Here is a 23,256-nt window from a genome sequence, read left to right as displayed (position 1 = left end):
ATCTACGAAATGTATATGTATGTATGGATGTATATAGATCGGTGTGGGTGGGGATTATACATACACACTCACACATATGTATGTATGTAATGTATGTACATATGCACACATTCGCACATACACACACACCACACACACCACACACACACACACACACACACACACACACATATATATAATATATATATATATATATAATATATATATATATATATATTATATATATAATATATATATATATATATATATATATATATATATATGGTGATTGTCTCCTCTTTATGCAGAATCTGATCACCTGTACTTACACCTTAGATCCATCATGGCGTTTGATGTGGTTTTTAAACCAGGCAATGTTTTGAAGATACCCACATAGATTGCATATCCGATCTGGACCACCAAGAGCTGCAGTTAAGTTCTGATCTTTGTGGATCTTAAAATGTCTTTTGTGGATCTCCGTTAGACTTGCAGACCTTATGGTATACATGGCATTGAAAAGTGTACACAGACATATAGACAGAATAGTTAGTGAAAGTTCTTTTTTAGTGGATTTGAGCCCAGTAAAAGAAAGGCATGGTCTATCACAAATTGTGCATACAAAAGGTCATTGTGATTCCCCTTCACGATCGTAACATTCTTCTTTAAATTTTTACTGTATATACTTTAAAGTATGTTCATTATTTACAATAAAATGTGTAAGAAGTGCTTAATAACTAAATAATTTATAATAGAAAAAATATTTATTTGAAAATACAAAATCGACTAAATTAGAGAACATATACCGTAAAATTCAAGAATTCAAAATTTTGCCAGAAATTTTTACAATCCACGTCAATATATTAAGATGTGTACAATCCTTTATTTCTAATGACCTCAGCAGATCGTACACAGGATTTGACCAATTTCTTAATTTGTTCGACGTAATTTTACACTATCTTCACAACCTGCCAAATTTTTTATAAACCTGCTCACAGTATTTTAATAAATGTTGTATACACATTTTCCGGCTGGCCAGTCCGCCTTCAACAATTCTATTGTAAAAGTATGATGTTTAACTCTTATGCGCACATTACTATTCTTCCTTCCTCAACAATTTTCCCCGGCTACGCATCATTGGCCAGTAATAATAACACTGCAAAAGAAACATACAATGACCTATGAACTGTGACTGCGCATATTTCCTCTATTGGAGTCAATAGTAAATATACACGAGGATTGATCATATCAAAAGAAAAACATCGCACTTCATACATTTGAAACATGAACAGCAAACTGCTAGATGTCTCACAATTGCACCAGAAACATTCTAAACCGTACCAAGAGAAAGCTACATGACTGACTGGCATAACAGTGTTTTTTCGGCCACCAATATAATGGGCTCAGTTCCTCGTTGCTGGCTGGTCTCATGCCAACTCACCTCAAGCACTACCAATCTGTATGTCTCTCATCTTCTTCTATTTCATGTTGTGGTGTGTCCAAACCCCTCAGGATTCGCAATAACCTGCTACACCTAGTCCTTCCTTCGCAGATGATACACCTCTGAAATTCCCTCCCTCTCCATGTTTCTCCTGAAAGTGTTGGCTTAAAACATCAAGAACAATTAACGATTTCTATCTCATCAGAGTTACGAACCTGCGAATGATGTGTGCAGTACCTATTTCTCCAGTCCCGGAATATAGGAAAAGTAGTGTAACCCTTAAATATATATATACATCTATGTATATATAAAGTTGTCATGGTGATACATGCTCAGAGGCCGACGCAAAGTTACAGAAAGTGTATGGAGAGGAATGTATGAGCCACACAGAAGTGTACGAGTAATTCCGACTTTCTAAGATGGACGAACGTTTTGGGCGACCAGCAACCTGCAGAACTGAGAAAAACATTGCAGATGTGCATGAAGCTGTGAGGGGAATTATTCAAATCACCATCCGTGAGTTATCAGAAGATGTGCAAATTAGTTATGGTTCAGTTCAGTCCATTATCACTGAAGATTTGTGTATGAGACGCATGTCTGCCAAGTTTGTGCCCAAACTGTTTTCAGCTGACAAGAAAGACACTAGAGTTTCAGCTGTACAAGATCTCCTTGATTGAGCCATGAACACTTTTTGAAAACTTTGTGTAGGCCTCTGGACAACTTCCATAAACTTTGGTAAACTTTGATGCAAATATTCTGCTCAACTTTCTCTGTCATAGTCAATGCAAGGGACACACGCTACAGACCTTCCTTCCAAGCACTACTGTAAACAGCATATGTGAGCTAGAACGTTAAAACTTACTGCGCATGCGCAACAAACGTCAAGGTTAATCTGTAGCAAGCGGCTTTACTCTGCGTACATTAGCTTCGCTACTATGGCAACAGTCCAGTTACTTATTGATCAGACCACCTACATATACATTATATATATATATATATACACAATTATAATTACACATATCAATAGTTTTCACATTCTGCTTGTATTTTGTGTTTGCATACTGGTTTTATCTATTTAATTCCATCGTCTGTGATATGCAGACTATATAAAAATATAGATTAGTTTTAAGAATAAGAAAATATTCTTACAAATATCGTCGAAATTTCTGCATTTTTTCTTCAGCAGCATTATTCTTAGGCTTTGTCTGCAATTTTTTGTTTATGCATGTTTTACATAACAAGGACTCACATCGCGATTCTGTACATGTATGTCAAATAATTTGACATTTGTAAGCCCAACGAAAACATGATAATGGTGTTTTTTTTTAAACATTATTAAACATAATTTATTGAATCATTCATATATAAATATATATATATATATATGTGTGTGTATGTATGTATGTATGTATGTATGTATGTATGTATGTATGTATGTATACGTATATATATATATATCATCTTGACCTTGTTATCTCCCCTACTTTCCCCTTCCTGTCTGACCATTCGAGTCAGATGCCATGATAGATCGTTAGCTACTACACACATTTTTTTCTCTCCTTGTTTCTCTCTTTGTTTTTTCTGTGTACCTTTCTGTAGAAGAGCGTAGGCTCGAAACCTAAAATACTTTTTCTATTCCTGTGCGCTATACTAATACATCTGTTTGTTTGTGCACCACCTGCCTTCGTCTTTTGTTTATTTTCGTAAACTTTCCCTTTATATACATATATATATATATACATACACACACACACACATATATATATATATATATATACATAAATATATACATATATATATATATATATATATTATATATATATATATTATATTATATTAAATTAGAGACAAAACCACTATTAGGCAAATCAAACAATGAAAAACTTAAGCCAATACATAAGATTATTATATTTATATTATTTAAGTATATAACAAAATTATTAAAAAATATAATTAATATCACACTACGATCGTTTCATGCCTGCTAACTTCTTCAAATTTTTGAGTCGCAGTCATTCATCAGGTGGTTTAAATATCTAAAATATAATCAATATTTTTAAGATATAAATAATATATATAATATAATAATTTTACTTATAATAAACTCTATTATTAAATATGATTATATCGAAATCGACTATAATGTTAAATATTATATATATAGGCGTAGGAGTGGCTGTGTGGTAAGTAGCTTGCTTACCAACCACATGGTTCCGGGTTCAGTCCCACTGCGTGGCACCTTGGGTAAATGTCTTCTACTATAGCCTCGGGCCGACCAAAGCCTTGTGAGTGAATTTGATAGACGGAAGCTGAAAGAAGCCCGTCGTATATGTGTATATATATATATATATATATATATACATATATATATATATATATATATATATATATATATGTATGTATATATGTATGTGTGTGTGTGTATCTTTGTGTGTCTGTGTTTGTCCCCCTAACATTGCTTACAAAGAATAAGTCCTGGGGTCGATTTGCTCGACTAAAGGCGGTGCTCCAGCATGGCCACAGTCAAATGACTGAAACAAGTAAAAGAGTAAAGGAATATATATAGTTAAAGTGTATTCCGTTAAGAACGTATTAGCGGCAAGCTCAGACCGACCGGCTTGAAACTGAGGAGCCAGTTGGATGTGATAGCATCTAATTTAGACATTTATTTACGGAGACACCGATTATTTATCACCTGAGGAAATACAACTAAATCCTATTATACAGGTAAACTATTAATTAATTCAAATTTAAACCCTGTATATATGTGGATCTACGTTGTATCGAAACATGTGTAGGGGTCATTAGACAGCTGTCGAATCGCTCTCTGTCTTCCTTTTGAATCTATTTATTCTTTCCTTCGTATATATATAGGCGCAGGAGTGGCTGTGTGGTTAGTAGCTTGTTTACCAACCACATGGTTCCGGGTTCAGTCCCACTGCGTGGCACCTTGGGCAAGTGTCTTCTACTATAGCCTCGGGCCGACCAAAGCCTTGTGAGTGGATTTGGTAGACGGAAACTGTTTATGTCACCGTCACTTAGCGGTTCGGCAAAAGAGACCGATAGAATAAGTACTACGCTTACAAAGAATAAGTCCCGGGGTCGAGTTGCTCGATTAAAGGCGGTGCTCCAGCATGGCCGCAGTCAAATGACTGAAACAAGTAAAAGAGTAAAAGAGTATATATAACAGAGTGACACAAGGTCCGAGAGTTTTGTGCATTGGCACTTATCAAAGTGATAAGTGCCAACGCACGAGACTCTCGGACATTGAGTGGCTCTGTTACTTCTGCTGAATTGTAATAAAAAATATCCATATACTCATATTTTGAGTTCTATTTTTCCTATTTGCATCAGCATACCTGGAATATGCGGTTATTGTTTCTATATCTCTAACTGAAATGCTTGTTGCCAAAATATATACGAAGATAGATAGATAGATAGATAGATAGATAGATAGATAGATAGATAGATAGATAGATAGATAGATAGATAGATAGATAGATAGATAGATAGATAGATAGATAGATAGATAGATAGATAGATAGAGTAACCGGCATGGGTTAGCTAAAGCTAACATATGTGTCCCAACGAATGTCTTTCCTAATAACTTTCAGGAGCATGGAATTTTCGACAAATACGCTTCAGATAATGTAGATATAGTTATAGATTCAGATTATATTGAAATTTGTTGTGGTTATAAATTGATTGAATTAAAAATGTGATCAGTGTTACTATGTACTATGTAATTGTGCTATCCCTCTGCCCTCTAAGATGATTCTGCCTCTCAATTGTAGTACTCCAAAGACCCACTCCCACGCCATCTCATCGAATCCCAAGGCACTACACGGGCATGATGACCAATGCCTTCAAGGAATGGTACATGCAGCATATGTATTCGCTTAGATGCATGGAAAGAGACAATTCCATCTATTTGTCTAGTTTCTTCTACAGCCGAAATTAGGGGTGTCCAAAAGTTTATAAAGTATGGCCGAGAGACAACCATCCACACACAACACATGACGAAATTTGACACTTGGGCTAACTCAGTCACCTGAGGGTACTAGAAAATAGTTTAAGAACAAGTGCTCCCGCTGGTGGTACATCATCTAGTTACGCTACTGTAGAGCGGTAAAATCGTGTCAAATTTCACTATCGAGCGTGTGATGATGGGTGTCGCTCGAACATACATTATTAACTCTTGGACACCCCCAGTTTCGGTTTGCTTTTCATCATTCTTTCTGTAAATCATCAACGGCGTATTTACTGTCACCTCCAAAAACGTCCACTAAACAATTCTTCCAATCTGATGACTGGACGAGATGTATCACACCATCATGTTTCTCTCTCTCTCTCTCCCTCTCTCTCTCTCTCTCTCTCTCTCTCTCTCTCTCTTTCATTCATTCTCTCTCTCTGTTTCTCTGCATCTACGCTCCTCTCTCTCTCCCTCTATGTCTCCACCCCCTCTCTCTATATAAAACGCAACTAAAGCTAGCCATACACCTCTAATCGACCTGTATTACGGCCTGGTTGGTTCGTCTCGACTTACGTCCACTCAAACACTTCAGATTTATGTATTTCGCTTCCCCTCATCACCCAAATTATGTCCATCATTTCTAACCGACACTAAACATTATGCTCTGCTATTCTATTCCTCATCCTACAGGAATTTTCAACAAGGATTTTCCTGTCGCTGTGAACTTGCAAAAGCTCAGAAACTTCTTTCAAACCAACACAATAAAAAACACATACGTACAGATTTTATCCTACAGATAGTCATGCGCACTAGATTTTCTCAGCAATCTGTGGATTTATACTATGTCCCCTGGTCATATTGATATTTTAATCATCCAGGTCCTATGTTTCACCAAATGTAGAGTGTGTGAGTGTATGTATTTGTTTAAGCGTGTGTGTGTGTGTGTGTGTGTGTGTGTGTGTGTGGTGTGTGTGTGTGTGTTGTGTGTGTGTGTGTCCAATCTAATGCATGCAATTTATGCAAACATGCTTACTGCTGTGCAACACTACTTCTACTGTTCAGCTATAATATAAGCCACATTTTACTATTCAAATTAAAATAGCCAATCAACTAATCTTCAAACCCCTCCTACTATAAATATCCATCTCTCTTATTCTCTCCCTAAGCAATGTCATAAGCCTCGATTTCAAAGTAAGTATATAACTGAAAAATATTTCTCTGAGATGTAGTTGTAGAATCGTAAAATGGGAAGAACAAAAAATATGTCTGGAACAAAAATGCAACCGCTATTTTCGAGCAAGCCAACGTTTGTCAGAATGGTAAATAGAGGTATCAAGATAAAAAATATAAGTTAACAGCCTGCTCAATTTTTCATAAACCTGCTCACAGTATCTTAACCAATGTTGCATACACATATAACTCTGTTGTTCATTTCACATGCTTTTATGGTTATTATATGCGAGGAAACACTACAACACGTTGTCAAGAAATCAGCAGTGGACGTCTCTACCACCAGTTTGTGAAACTACAAAATGTCTCCCACCGCATCCACCGAAAAATGGCAGTGTTAACAATACAAATGAAGTTAAAATTAACGAAACCATTTCTTTCAGTTGCTCAAAACCATATAACCTGAAAGGTGAATCAGTGTTAACTTGTCTTCAAGATGGTGAATGGAACTTTGCAACACCTGTCTGCACGTTGAAAATTGGCAATATAAACAATACAAATGAAGTTAAATTAACGAAACCAGTTACTCAAAACCATATAATCTGAATGATGATTCAGTATTAACTTGTCTTCAAGACGGAATGGAACTTTCCAATACCTGTCTGCACGTTGAAATGTTTTGTGCCGGAAAATGTTGGCGGAGTGGTGATTATTTCTGAAGGTACAATTTTAAAATCCAGAACATTAATCAATGAAGGAGGAAAAGTGATATATTCTTGCAACCGATCCTTCATTCCAGTTGCGTTTGGAATCGTTCAATGCTTGTCAGGTAAATGGTACCCAGTCATACAGTGCAGAAAATCGGGTACAATTGAGGCACGAAGTGAAATAAATTTTATTTTGTCACGTATTTCTTCAGTTGTCGAATAAAGCTGTTCAGCAGGAGAAACATTGTTGGGAGATTCTAAAAGGACCTGTTTAGAAAATGGAACATGGAGTGGAACACTTCCAAGGTGTGTAAAGAGCTGTCAACTGTTACCCGAATTTGGCATATATAGCTACCGATATTCACACATTTTACAATATCTTCCGTTTGGCAGCTCAATTCTACAAATTACGCAAATTACTTATTCATGTCGCCGTTATTACCCGAGGAATTCTTACGAAAATGTTACTTGTAATAATGGTGTCTTGAATCCCAATCCAATTTGTTCATGTAGAAATATATCGCTGAATAAAAAGAATATTCTTCAGTACGAAGAATATTCACCAATGTCTGTTTGTGCAGCGAACTATTCTTGCAAATATTTTGGTTTACTTTGATGCAGGTTGTGAAGAGATAACATGCAACTACTTTGTGTTACTGTGCATTTTGACAATGCTACGTCAGAAATAAATTTTATGGATTACTTTGGAGATTGTTGCGCTTTGAAGTGTAATACATACTAATATCACAGTACTCCCAACATGAAGCTATCTCTTATACAAAAAGATATATATATACATTCATAATTTGTCTTAAATGGAATGGAGCCTATTCTATATTTAACTACAGAACTATAACAATATAAGTGAAACAATCTTATTTTGTATTTTCGCGAGGTGTCTGATTATTTTAAAAAGGCATCACTAATTGAAGACATATTTTTAAAATTAAAATAATCTTTCATATATTCCCCTTGATTCTGTTGTTGGCGTTTCTATTTTGTTTCATGAATATGAACCTTCAGTCTCACACGTTTTATCACACTGTATATCGCTGGAAAACTATTATTTTAATTACATACATATCCATAAATTTTGACAGTATTCAACCATGCAGAAGTGATAATATATGAATGTTGCTTGTAATTTTGAAACAATGTGCATGTACTCTGCTGTGTACTATAAGTGAATAGAACCATATTTAAGATTCAACGAGTGTGAAGTAAACATTATTACATAAATCTGGCGATGGTTTCGTTAGAAAAGCCTTGCTTGCTCTAGATATGACGGATGCGAAACTATAGGTAAAACACATCTTTATAAATGTTTAACAGACGCGTATTGTGCCATAAAGTATTGAATAATTATTAAGTTTAATGCCAGGTTGTTTTTATATAGAACTTGATATAAATATATTTATTTATATAGAACTTGATGAAAATATGTGTGTATACATACATACATACATACATACATACATACATACATACATGCATACATACATACATACCTGATGCACAAAAGGGATAGAGATGCAGGAAACGCCGTAAAATGTGACAACCGACGCAGACTTTGTGGAGTTCACGCTGAAGATATTATCCACATCATAAGTAGTTGTCCGAAAATGTCATCACGATATATCTACCGATGAGTCATGACGTTGTAGCTAGGACACCCTATAATGAAATCCGTCGGAAGGATAATCCCGAGGACAAAGAAATAAAAATCCACAATATGGTAGAAGCCATATCCACTCATAATAAAAGGGAATACTGGTGGAACATACCAGTGAAGACCTCAATAAAATGCAAGCACAATAGATCTGATATAATGAGTTGGGATAGAGAAGAGAAACTGTGCACAGTTGTGGAAATTAGCTGCCCAGCTGACGTTAACATAAAGCTGAAGATCAGTGAAAAAGAGAACAACTATGCTGAACTATTGAGAAATCTGCAGTTACTCTGTTCAGATTACGAGTTCAGGTTTATATCTGTAATTATTGGGGCCTTGGGATATGTAACACACTGCCTGAATAACAATCTTGAGAAAATAGGCTTTTCAAAGCCAGAAAGGAGAAAGCTAATTCGAAAACTACAAATCCAATCTATCACTGGAACTGTAAAATCTGAAAAACTTTCCCGAAGTTTAACATTTAAATATATATAAGCATGTCTAGATATGCAACTATATGCATGAGAATACATACATGAAACATAGAAATCTGCACATGCATACATACACACACACACACACACACACACACACATACACACACACACATACATACATACATACATACATACATACATACATACATACATACATACATACATACATACATACATACAAAAACATCATGTTGTTGATGTTGAAATTCCAATGAAGGAACCTTGAAACCGGTTCTTTCTCAGTTGGCAAGAAATCTTGAAATAAAACTGAACAATGACATACATACATACATACATACATACATACATACATATATACACACACATGCATACATACATACATACATACATACATACATACATACATACAATACATATACATGCATGTGCGCGTATATATATATATATATATATATATATATATATAATATATATATATATAAATTTTTAAAAATTGAGGGAGATAAATTAATATTACTTTTATTTTAATATCAATTTAAAACCAGTAGTCCAGCATTCAAAAAATCTGAGGAGTCAGAGAAAATTCAAATATATGTGTATATTGGCAGGGCTGGCCTGCTAGGTAGCCGGCCAGAATGCTAGAAGAAGATCATCAACGATCAAACTACAAGGGAAATTCTCTAGAGGAAGAATTCAGCGAACACCAGAACCAAATTTGGCGGGCAGGACATATGAAAAATGCTGGACTACTGGTTTTAAATTGATATTAAAATTAAAAGTAATATTAATTTATCTCCCTCAATTTTTAAATATTTAAATAAATACGTTCCCTAGTTGTAAGCATTACCTGCAGTGAATTATTCACTGCAGCCCTTCGCTTCAGGAGTCTCTTAGCGCGCCAGAACCAAGACATTTGAAATTTTATTCCCGATGTAATCAGTAAGACTAAGCACGTGTCTGTCTTGACACAGAGAGCTGGGGTTAGTCTTGCGGTTTGCATCTCGAGGACCGAATGTACTGATGAAGTCACGGACACTTGAATTATGCAAGTAATTCTTTTGTTAAGACCGAAACCGAGGTATGCATTTAAGTCTGTTTTTTATTTAATTTTTCATATGTCCTGCCCGCCAAATTTGGTTCTGGTGTTCGCTGAATTCTTCCTCTAGAGAATTTCCCTTGTAGTTTGATCGTTGATGATCTTCTTCTAGCATTCTGGCCGGCTACCTAGCAGGCCAGCCCTGCCAATATACATATAATATATATATATATATATATATTATATATATATATATATATCTTTATTGTATGCTCTGCTATAAAGTTCCCACGATTTTCGTCATGCTTCTATGCTTCTGTGACATCGTTTCTTTTACAATTCTCCTGCGTCGCATTAAACTTAACAGTTCCCGTTTTTCTTAAATGGTTAAAATATCACTTCGGCGACAAACTGTTTCGGTTACTAATCCTGATATCAACTTACATCAGTTGCCAAACAACAATCACTGGCACTTCTGTAGGACCGTTTCCACTAGGGTGACAGGTCGACACTCATTTATCGTTCAACAATCCATTTGAGAAGGCAATGTCGTTGGCCTTGACACTAGCAAAACTTGAGACTTTTTCTGGTACGTGAGTCTCATTTCGAAACTTCTAGTCTATACGCTTCGGTACTTTCTCAAATCTTAGACGTTGGGTTCTGGCAGCTTCTTATCACATCGCGCCATTCCGTTGCATGTTAACGAAGATCTTCCTCTATCACACTCAAACAATACTGGTGTGCTCCAAAGTTCAATGTATCCCTTGCTCCCTTATTTCTTATCATATATGACTTATTTGTCCTTCCATTCAACACTTATACAAATGATACTATCCTTCATTCCTCTAGAAGTTTTACCCAGCAGCTCAACTTCTACCAATAATATTGACATCGCAACATAAACGTACAATTTATAAACTGAGACCGCGCACGTATCTTCAGTTGGAGTCAATCGAAACTTGTCCCTTCCAATAGTAAATATACACGAGGACTGGCCATATCAAAAGGAAAACATCAGACTTCACATTTGCCAACATAATGTGACTGTCCTGCACAACCACATTATGTCGGCAAATAGCCTTTACTTAAAAGAACTTTGGGAGATTTAGAAATAATGATAATTCTATTATTTTAATGTTTTATCTGTAATTATTTTTTTTCATGCATGTTTTATAAATGTATATATAACAAGTTCTCACATTGCGGCCCTGGACATGTATGTCAAATAACTTTCTCATCACATCTATAGACCTGATGGGAACATGATAATGCCTTTTTTTTATAGAGAGAGAGTAATAAAAATTATAATTTATGAACGCATTCACACACACAATAACTTCTTGCAGTAACGGGCTTACTTAACTGTATGAAGAGATGCTGGAAATTCAAAGCGGCAACCGGAACCTGCACTGCTGTTAGTCAAGGCGGATTACATAGAGTGTCTAAAGTAAGATCGACATTCCAGCGACACCAAATGCATTAAAAACCAATAAATTCATGCTTCTAGTATTTATTATGCTTGCAAGCATGACATATGTATGCAAGTGTGGTTTGCAACAGCTTCTACCATTGTAGTTTAGAGTAGACGCAAGCATGCAATCTCCAACACAAAATTGTAAATTCCGAAACTATACCAGCTGCCCTCTCAAGTGATGTAGTCTTCTGAGCCACCTACACACAGCCGCATTGCGTCGCAAGACACTAGACCGGCATGATAACCAATGCCTTCAAGTAAAGGTACACGCAGGACATGCTTTCATATAGATACAAAGATAGAGACAAGTTCATCTCTTTGTATCGTTTCCTCAACAGCCGAAACTGGAGGCGTCCAAGAGTTTGTAAACTATGGCCGAGAGACACCCATCTGCAAATACCCAATAGGGAAATTTGACCCTTCTGCTAACTCAATCACCTGATTATACTGGATAATAGTCTAAGCAAAATTGCTTCCGCTAACGGTACATCCTCTAGCTGCCTCACTCTAGAGCGGTAGAAACGAATCAAATTTCACCATCGGGTGTGAGCTGATGGGCGTCGCACGCCCATATTTCATAATCATTTTGACATACCCAATTTCGGTTTTCTTTTCAACATTCTTCTAATTATCAACGACGTCTACTAATATACAACCTTTATTCTTCCTTACCTTTTGTAGCCAGACGTCATTCATATGACGTCAGGTTTAACTTTCCACGGACTCCAGGAACCGAGTCATCGAAACCATTCTCTAATATTGTCATCCATATCGTTTCTCCTTAACCAGCACAATATCCAAATCACAATATTCATCAGGGAAACAACATAGCACACTATAAACCAAAAACGGAGAACATGGAACTAAAACTCTTAACATGGCTTCATCTGCTAGGCCAATCACGTCATTGATAACCTTTCCCGGAGGCGTATATCTTTAACGCAGCCAAAGATTAGCACACCAAAAACGAGTCTTGCAGACCCTGACAACTCAGTACAACGCACACGCGCAAGCCATAATATCGTATTGTTCATAGATTTGGGACGGTGTAAATGGTGTACACCGTATACACCATCCAAGAAAATGATCAACCCACTGACACACAAAGTTGCTTATCAAAGAATTCTTTCAACTGCTGACTAACGGACGAGTTATATGACAACATCACCCTCTCACACACACTCTCTCTCTCTCTCTCTCTCTCTCTCTCTCTCTCTCTCTCTATCTATCTATCTATCTATCTATCTCTATCTCTATCTCTATCTCTATCTCTCTCTCTCTCTCGTTCTCTCTCCTCACCGTACCTTCTCTTCTCTCTCTTCTCTCTCACCTTCTTTGTCTTGTAATCGCCTTGTCTTACGTCCACTCAAACACTTCCAATTTACGTATTTTGCTTCCTCTCGTCACCAAATTATGTCCATCATTTCTAGCCAGCACTAAACATAATGTCAAGCACTTCCATTATTCTGCCTACAGGAATTCTCACCAATGATTTTCCTGCCGCCGTGAACTTGCGACCGCTCAAAACCCTCTCTTAGACCAGCACAATATAGAAGAATGTATCTACAGATTTTATCTTGCAGATATTCATGTGCACTCGATCTTCTTTGCATTGTGCATTTATTCTATTTGCCCTGGGAATATTAATATTTTAAACTTCGAAGCCATATGTTTCATCATATGTAGTATGTGTGTGTATGTGTGCGTTCGTGCGTGTCTGTGTATGTGTGTGCGCGTATGTGTGTATGCGTGCGTGTGTGTGTATGCGTGCGTGTGTGTGTGTGTGTGTGGTGTGTGTGTGTGTGTGTTTATCTAATGCAATGCATGTAATTTATGTAAATACGCTTACTGCTATTCAATGATTTTTTTACTACTATAACCTAAGTCACATTTAATATTCAAATTAAAACAGCCAATCAACTAATCTTCAAACCCCTCCTACTATAAATATTCATGTTTCTTATTTTTTCCTTGTGGAGTCGACGAACTGCCTGCTATCTCGACTGTAAAAGAATCACTAACACTTATACTTTAAGTACAATAATTTTGTAAATTTTTCACGAAAAGTTTACCATCAAAATTCAGAAAATGATATTCAGATCTTTCTATTTTCTTTCTTTAATTATATTCACAGTGAAAAGTGAAAATAATGCATTTAATATTATGCAAAATATTTTGTCGGAATATGATAATACCACTGCATCAGATAAAATCATTTCTCCGTGGCTTCTTAAACAAGTGATAAATTTCTTAAACTGTGGTCCTTTACCAAAATTACACAACGGTAGAATACAATATATCATAAAGTGGGAAGAACAAAAAATATATCTGGAACAAAAGTGCAATCGCTATTTTCGAGCAAGCCAACGGAATACGACTGACGTTGTTTGTCTGAATGGTAAATGGAAGTATCAAGATATAAAATGTAAGTTAACAGCCTGCCCAATTTTTCATAAACCTGCTCACAGTATCTTAACCAATGTTGCATACACATATAACTCTGTTGTTTACTTCTCATGCTTTTCTGGTTATTCTATGCGAGGAAACACTACAATACGTTGTCAAGAAAATCAGCAGTGGACGTCTCTACCACCAGTTTGTGAAACTACAAAATGTCTCCCACCGCATCCACCGAAAAATGGCAGTGTTAACAATACAAATGAAGTTAAAATTAACGAAACCATTTCTTTCAGTTGCTCAAAACCATATAACCTGAAAGGTGAATCAGTGTTAACTTGTCTTCAAGATGGTGAATGGAACTTTGCAACACCTGTCTGCACGTTGAAATGCTTTGTACCAGAAATTGCTGGCAGAGTGGTGACTATTTCTGAAGATACAATTTTAAAACCCAGAACATTAATTAATGAAGGAAGAAAAGTGATATATTCTTGCAAACGATCTTTCATTCCAGTTGCGTTTGGTGCCGTTCAATGCTTGTTAGGTAAATGGTACCCAGACATGCAGTGCAGAAAATCGTGTACAATTGAGACACAAAGTGGATTAAACTTTATTTTGTTACATAATTCTTCAGTTATTGAATACAGCTGTTCAGCAGGAGAAACATTGTTGGGAGATTCTAAAAGGACCTGTTTAGAAAATGGAACTTGGAATGGAACACTTCCAAGGTGTGTGAAGAGCTGTCAACTGTTACCCGAATTTGGCATATATAGCTACCGTTATTCAGACAATTTGCAATATCTTCCGTTTGGTAGCTTAATTCCACAAAATACGAATATTACTTATTCATGTCGCGCCAATTACACGAGAAATTCTAACGGAAATGTTACTTGTAATAATGGTGTCTTGAGTCCGCGACCAATCTGTTCATATATTAATACAAATTATATTTCGCTGAAAAAGGGCATGCTTCATTACAAAAAATATTCATCAGCGTCGATTTGTACCTCAAAATATACTTGCATATATTTTGGCTTCCTTGATATAGGTTGTGAAAAAATTACATGTAACAACTTTAATTGTGTTACTGTGCATTTTAACAATGCCACGTCAGAAATAGATTTTAGGCTAGTCCATAGAAGTTGTTGTGGTTTGAGGTGTTATTGACTGTAATACCAAAGTACTCCGTGCCTGAAGCTTTTTCGTATTCACAAACATATATATGCATGCATAATTTGTTTTGAAATGGAATGGAATATATTCCACATTTACCTAAAGAACTATAGCAATGTAAGTGAAGCAATTCTGCTTTGTATTTTCGCCACCTTTTATAAACTATAATTACTGGAATTGAATTATTTTCCTTACATATTTATGCACAAATTTTGTTTAATTTGACAATGTTCAACCCCGCAGGAGCGATAATATTTTTTTTTTTAATGTTTTGGAACGAAAATATAAATGTACTCCATACACACTTTGTATTAGATGTGAACAGAACCTGATTTAAGTTTAAATGGGTTGGATGTCAAGATTATTACGTAAACCGGGTGATGGTTTCGTTAAAACAGCTTTTTGTTTTCTCTGCATATGACTTAAAGGAAAGATTAAATAAAACTCGTCTTTACAAATGTTTAATAAACGTTTATTATGTCAATGTATTGAATAATTATTCAGTTTAATGCTACGTTGTTTCTATATAGAACTTCACATACATACAAGCATTTACATATGTATGTGTATATACATATGTTTATATACACAGATATATATATACGTGTATATATGTGTGTGTGCGTGTGTGTGTATGTATATATAGAGAGAGATATGTATATATTATATATGTGTATATTCATATATGCACACATGAATACATACATACGTACATACATACGTACATACATACATACATACATACATACATACATACATACATACATACATATATACATATATACACACATATATACATATATACAAATATACATACATACATACACACACACATACATACACATACATACATACATACATACGTATATACATATATACATACATACATACACACATACATACACACATACATACATACATACATACATACATACATACATACATGCATGCATGCATGCATACATACATACATACATACATACATACATACATACATACATACATACATACATACATACATACATACATACAAATGTTTTTATATCAAGTATTTTACATTACAGTGAAGGATAACTCAAGATTGTTTTATACTTCTACACGAAGATTGTTGACAGCGACTTTGAAGTTTCGGCCTGCTCGCCTTAAACAGACAGTCCGAGGTAGGCTAGTAGGCCGAAGCAAGTGTATACCTGTATATGTGATTGTATATGTGTGTATATTTAAAACACCCTATGTTTATATGTGGGTGTGTGCCTACTCGTGTGCATTTATTGTGTGTGTGTACGTGTGTGTGTTTGTGTGTGTGTCTGCTTGCGTGCGCGCGTATGTACGTGTATGTGCGTATGCATATATATGCATTTCTTTATAGTATGCTCTGCCCTGCTATAAAGTTCCCCTAATTTCGTCATGTTTCTATGCTTCTGTGGCCACGTTTCTCATGCATTGCCACTGTGTCTCATTAAATTTAACAATTCCAGTTATTCTGGTTAAAATATCTCTTCGACGGCAAACAGTTTCAGTCACTAGACATCGCATCAGCTTACGTCAGTTGCCAAGCAACGGTCGTGGGCACTTCTGTAGAACCATATCCAATAGGGTGACAGGAATAAATTCCTACATCGTTCGCCAATGCATTTGAGAAAGCAATGTCGTTACCCTTGATATCAGCAAAGCTTTAGACTGATTCTGGCATGTGAATCTCATTTCGAAACTTTCAGTCGATATACTTCGGCATTCTCAAATCTTAAACGTTGGGATCTGATAGATAGATTCTATCGCATCCCATCATCGCGCTGCATGTTGACGGAGATCTTCCTCTCTCACACTCAAGCAATACTGGTGTACTCTGAAATTCAGTTTTCCTCTGCCTCCTTCTTTCTTATCATCTATGACCTGTTTGCCCTTCCGTCTAACTCTTACGTAAATGATACTGTCCTACCTTCCTCTGCAATTTTCCCCAGCCTCGCGACCTTGGCCGATAACATTGACACTGCAACACAAACATACAATGATCTATGAACTGAAACCGCGTACGTGCCTTTCTTGGAATGATGAGAAACTTGTCCCTTTCAACAGTAAATATGTACCAGAACTGCTTATATCAAAAGGAAAATATCATACTTCACACCATTAAAACATGAGCAGCAATCTGATAGATGTCTCACAACACCGAGGATTTCTCATCGCAAATGCATTTACTTATAGCTGATTTAAACCTTCACAACCAAAATATATATATTCCCATCTGGACGGTAATGCTGTTGTGCACAGAGACACCCTAATCGTCCTCCAGAGAAAACCACTTGACTGACTGGTATGACATCACTCTGCTTTGTACTACCTCTACAATAATGCACGCATTATGTATGTGTCCAATCCTACCATTTTTTTTATTTGCGTACAAAATTCTGATATAAGCGTGATCGACACTCTCTGAATGGTATTTGTAGAAATCTCTATTGAAGAATACCTACTTTTCCGAAACTTATGAGGAAACAGAGTTGATCCGTTTGTATTTTCTGAATCTCCTCTCTCCACGCCCAGCAAATACATTTTTTTCACCACAAATTCAGATATAGTCGGAATCTACACGATTCGAAGCATATTTGTAGATAATTTCATTGAACAATATCCATTTTTGTGTAAGTTATGGCGTGAGAAAATCGGTGAGGCAAATTTGTGTACGTTTACCTATTTCTATAACACCAATAACACTAATATTACATTACTATTATATATCTACATATCAGCTTGTTTCACTTGAGTCTTATTTTGTATGTTACAATATTTAATTGTATACCTACATGTTATATATAAACAAAGAATATACATCATTCATTCGGTTTGCACAAAATAATGTCAATAAGGTAAATGAGATGGGCTCATATGATCATAAAAATATCTACATGTATGACGACATTATGTTTACCAACGACTAACTGTATTAAAAATAAGTCGTAGCGCGCGCGCGTGTGTGTGTGTGTGTATGCGTGTGTGTGTGTGTAGTTGAAATTTACAGAAAAAGAAAAAACCAAGACTGGTGTATAAACAACAAACGGATGTATTACTTTGACGCTCGGGAAGGTAAGAAAGTCTTTTACATTTCGAGCCTACGCTCTTCAACTGAAAGGAACATGATGAAATAAACAGAGAGAGAATAAAAAAAAACTTTGGGAGCTAGTGGTCAATCATGGCGGCTGGCCGGACAAAATGTAGTTAGACAGGAGAGCTAGGAAGAAGGGGAGATAATAAAGTATTGGTGATCCCAAAATGAAGGTGCGCGTGCGTGTGTATGTGAGAGTATGTAAATGTGTGCGTGTGGATAGGGGCTGGTGACTGACGTGTGGATGTGTGCGTGTGTAAATGTGTGCGTCTGTAATGTGTGGGTGTTTCGATGATGGTGTGGGTGCTGGAAAGTGGTCAGTGTTAGTGTGTGCGGAGGGGTGTGATATAATGTGGTGGTGTGTGGTGGGTGTGGTATGATGTGGCGTGGTGGTATGTGGTGTGGTGGTGTTGGGGTATGGTGATGATGGTGTAGGATGTGGGGATGTGAGGGTGGAGTGTGTGTTTGAGGTGAGGATGCGGGGTAGATGTGGGTGGTGCGGGTGGGGTTAGGATGTGTAGGGATGTGGTGGTGGTGGTGGGATATGTAGGGGTGGGATATATGGGGATGGGATGTGTAGGAGTGTGGGCGGTTAAGGTGGGGTGTGTATGGAGGGGTATCGATGAAGGGAGAAGGTGGATAAGAGTGAAGAGAGGAAGTAGGTGTCAGGGCAAAAGAGGAGAGGCGAGGTGGGTAAGAGTGAAGAGAGGAATAAGGTGTGAGACGAAGAGAGGAGAGAGGGGTGTCAGATGAAGAGGGGAGGAGAGTTGAGCCCATGTGACGCAAAGGAGCGAAGAGAGAAAATTAATTCCTGTTCACGGCGAAGATGGGAGTCCGGATGGCCCTTGTGCAAAGACACTCCGAGCACACACAGATGTTGTAATGAATGACCGGTAGAGCGGAAATGGCGCGAGACCGGCGTGTCGTTGCCGAGTCTAATGTCTCAGGGGTGCTCCACGAACCGGTTAGCCAAGCGGCGTCCCGTTTGACCTATGTACAAAGAAGGACAGAAAGAGCAGGGGATGCAGTAAATGACGTTGCTAGAAGTTCATGTAAAGGAGTCAGTGATATGATAGGGATGATGATGGGTGCCTGAAGATGGTGGTGTTGGGGAAATAGGGGCAAGTGCAGCAGCGTAGGCGGAAGTAGGGGAACGAGCCAGGCTGGGAGGTCGGGTTAGGGAAGAAACTGTGGACCAGGAGGTCACGTAGGTTGTGGGCTCGTTTGAAGGAGGGGCGGGTAGGGGAGGTTGGGGAATATGTGCGAAGTGGTGGGGTCGGACTGGAGTCGCCGGAAAACTCGGAAAAGGTGCGTTGGAGGAGCAGGGGTGGTAGGTGAGAGGAAACGGGAGACAGATAACCGCGGCGGAGATGAGAGATCGAACACGCAACGAACACGCAATACAGCGAGAAAAGTATTAGAAATAACCGTTAACATATATGGATGTATAAACGTCTTCGCGCAAGTTGCATGGCGCGTGCACGCTCGCTCATACAAGTATCCGCGAAAATGTAAGCATACGCACACGTATGGTTTAGAGCACTCACGATCACAAAGCGGATTAAATAGCTACTTGGTATTTATAAGAAGGGGGATATTAAAGTTAAAGTTAATTCATCCATGCCTTACTGTATAGAGAGACCCCGAAAATCCAAAATGGCAGCCAGAACCTGCACTGCTATTGGTCTAGGCAGGTTACATAGTGTTGTCTGAAGTAAGATCGACACTCCAGCGACACTAATTGAATTAAAAAGGAATACATTTATGTTTCTGGACACATGTATGCAAGTGTGGTTGCGACAGCTTCTAACATTAACATTCTAGAGTAGGCGCAAACATATATCCCTACAAACACCAACACAAAATTGTCATTTCCGAAGCCATACTAGCTGTCCTCTACCAGGATCCTGCTTCTCAAGGGTAGTACTCTACAGAGCCACCCACATACCATCCCAACGCATCACAAGGCACTACATCGACATGATAACCAATGACTTCAAGGAAAGGTACACGCAGCATATGTATTTGCATAGAAACAAAAATAGAGATAGCTCCATCTCTTTGTTTCCTTTCCCCTGCATCCGAAATTGGGGGTGTCCAAGTGTTTGGGGGTGTCCAAGTATAGCCGAGAGACAATCATCAGCACACACCCAATGGTGAAATTTGATCCTTGGACTAACCCAGTCACCTGAGGACATTAGAATATAGTTTAAGCATAAATGCTACAACTGGCGGTACAGCCTCTTGCTACTCCACTCTAAAGCTTTAACATCGAATCAAATTTCACCATCGTTTGTGTGCTGATGCGTGTCGCTCGGTCATATTTCATAAGCTCTTGGACACACCGAATTTCGACTTTCTTTCCAACATTCTTCTTCCAAATCATCAACGGTGTATTTGCTGTCACCTCCAGCAACGTCCACCAATATACAACCTTTATTCTTCTTTACCCTTTTGCAGCCAGACGTCATTCATATGCAATCTAGACATGTCACGTTTGACTTTGCACTAACTCCAGAAACCGAGCCATTGAAACCATTCTCTAATATTGTCATCCATATCGTTTCTCCTTCACCAGCACAATATCCAAATCACAACCCACATCATGGAAACAATATCGTAAACCATAAACCAAAAATGAAGCGCATGAACCTGAAACCCTAAACAAGGCTTCATCTGCTAGCCAGTCATATCACTGAGATTCTTTCCTGGGAAGATATATATTTAACGTAGCCAAAGATTGGCCCACCATAAAAGAAGGTTTGAAGTCCCTGACAACTCAATACAACGCTCAAGAGCCACAATGTCATATTGTTCTTAGATTTGGAAGTGCAAATGGTATACACAGGGTAACATAGGATCGCAACCAAGAAAATCATCAACGCACTAACACAAAGTTGGTCATCAAAGAATTGTTCCAGCCTCTGACGAATGAAGATGTATGACACCATCTCTCTCTCTTTCTCTTTCTCTCCCTCTCTCTCTTTTCTCTCTCTCTCTCCTCTCTTCTCTCTCTCTCTCTCTCTCTCTCTCTCTCTCTCTCTTTCCCTCCGCCTCTAGAACACTGCGGCAGCGAGCTATGCACCTCTGACCTGTCTGTCTCATGGCTTGGTTAGTTCGTCTTGTTTAAAGTCCACTCAGACACTTCTGACTTACATATTTCTCTTCCCCTCGTCACCCAAATTATGTCCACCACTTCTCACTGGCGCTAAACACTATGCTCACTCCTTCCTTTCTTCAGCCTACAAGAATTCTCAACATTGATTTTCTTGCTGCCGTCTGCTTGCGACCACTCAGGATCTTCTTTCAGGCCGGCGTATTCTTTACTCTTTTACTCTTTTACTTGTTTCTGTCATTTCATCGTGGCCATGCTGGAGCACCGCCTTTAGTCGACCAAATCGACCCCAGGACTTATTCTACGTAAGCCTAGTACTTATTCTATCGGTCTATTTTGCCGAACCGCTAAGTTACGGGGACGTAAACACACCAGCATCGGTTGTCAAGCGATGTTGGGGTGACAAACAGAGACACACAAGCATACACACATACTAACACACGCACACACACACACACACACACACACACACACATATATATATATATGTGTGGCGAAGCAATTACCCCAACAGACTCGGCCGACAGGCGGACTCGTCTCACACGTTACAGCAGCCGTTCGTCATAAACCCATAGAGCGGTTTCGTCGCTCTGACCACATATCGGGCAAATTGGTACGGTGTGTCTAAAACCGTGCCTGTAGAGCTTATCCCGAACAGGTAATGCTTCTCGATAGCACTGCCAGACCAGGGATCTTTGGTGGTTGTCCATAGGTCCCGACCCGAAAGTTGTCCTGAACAGGCGGGTCAGGTGTTCCTCGTCGACGCCCAGATTCTGCCCGAGAACGTCATCGCACCTCCCCTCCACTAATCCTCTATAGAACGCCTTTGTCGGGTCGGGATAAGGCACGACGGTCAGACGGTACTCGATGACGGACACGATGTACGCATTCGCCACCTCCGCCCGACCTTTTAGAGAGAGCTTCCTCTCGGCCCATTGCTGGGTGAGAGTGGCCGTCCTAGTCGTTATTTCGCCCACTTCTTCTCCATTTGGAGGCCCAGACCGAACCAAACTCCGAGCAATTTAACCGGTCCGTCTGTCCAGTGTCCCACGATGGAGACGCTGTTGGACGGCATGGGCTTGCTTCTCCAGGTGCCGAGCCGCAAGCCCACTGACTTTTCCCGGTTAATTTTTGCTTCCGTTACCGCTTCGTATTCTTTTAGTGTCTCGCCGACCAGGTTGATGTGCTTGTGGCTCGACACTATGACGGTGACGTCGTCCGCGTATGCAGACACGCTTCTCCTACATCCCAGCTCTCGTGGATGCCCCTCAGCGTCGCAAGCTTCCGCAGTAGTGGCTCAAGAGTTAATACATACAGAAGCTACGAGAGAGGGCATCATTGACGAACCGAACGCATGATGTTGTGTCGGAGAAAAACATGAGTATTATTATAGTAGATTATTTGTACAATGTGCATTCCAGAAATATGTGGGAAGAGAATCAGTCGATTTGATCGACCCCAGTGTGCAACTGGTAGCTAATTTATCGACCCCAAAGGGATGAAAGGCAAAGTCGACCTCAGCGGAATTCGAACTCAGAACGTAAAGACAGACGAAATACCTATT

General features: G+C 38.3%; 1 protein-coding gene across 1 annotated transcript; it reads left to right on the top strand.

Moving 5' to 3' along the window:
* Nucleotides 1–13,880: 13,880 nt before the first annotated feature.
* Nucleotides 13,881–15,971, top strand: LOC115209748 (complement factor H-like). Its single transcript, XM_036501345.1, has 2 exons — nt 13,881–14,329; nt 14,633–15,971. The coding sequence occupies exons 1-2, from the start codon at nt 13,993–13,995 to the stop codon at nt 15,466–15,468; spliced, it is 1,173 nt and encodes a 390-aa protein (XP_036357238.1). The 5' UTR covers nt 13,881–13,992; the 3' UTR covers nt 15,469–15,971.
* Nucleotides 15,972–23,256: the final 7,285 nt, after the last annotated feature.

Source organism: Octopus sinensis, linkage group LG3 (genome assembly GCF_006345805.1).
Source record: "Octopus sinensis linkage group LG3, ASM634580v1, whole genome shotgun sequence".
Lineage (NCBI taxonomy): Eukaryota > Metazoa > Mollusca > Cephalopoda > Octopoda > Octopodidae > Octopus > Octopus sinensis.
This window is presented reverse-complemented; position numbering and strand designations above follow the sequence as displayed.

What these genes read in the sequence shown, in the direction of transcription:
- LOC115209748 (XM_036501345.1), top strand. Translation starts at nt 13,993, where the DNA reads ATGATATTCAGATCTTTCTATTTTCTTTCTTTAATTATATTCACAGTG. An exon ending in GAAGTATCAAGATATAAAAT is followed by an intron (nt 14,330 to 14,632) that starts GTAAGTTAACAG and finishes AAGGTGAATCAG; the next exon opens with TGTTAACTTGTCTTCAAGAT.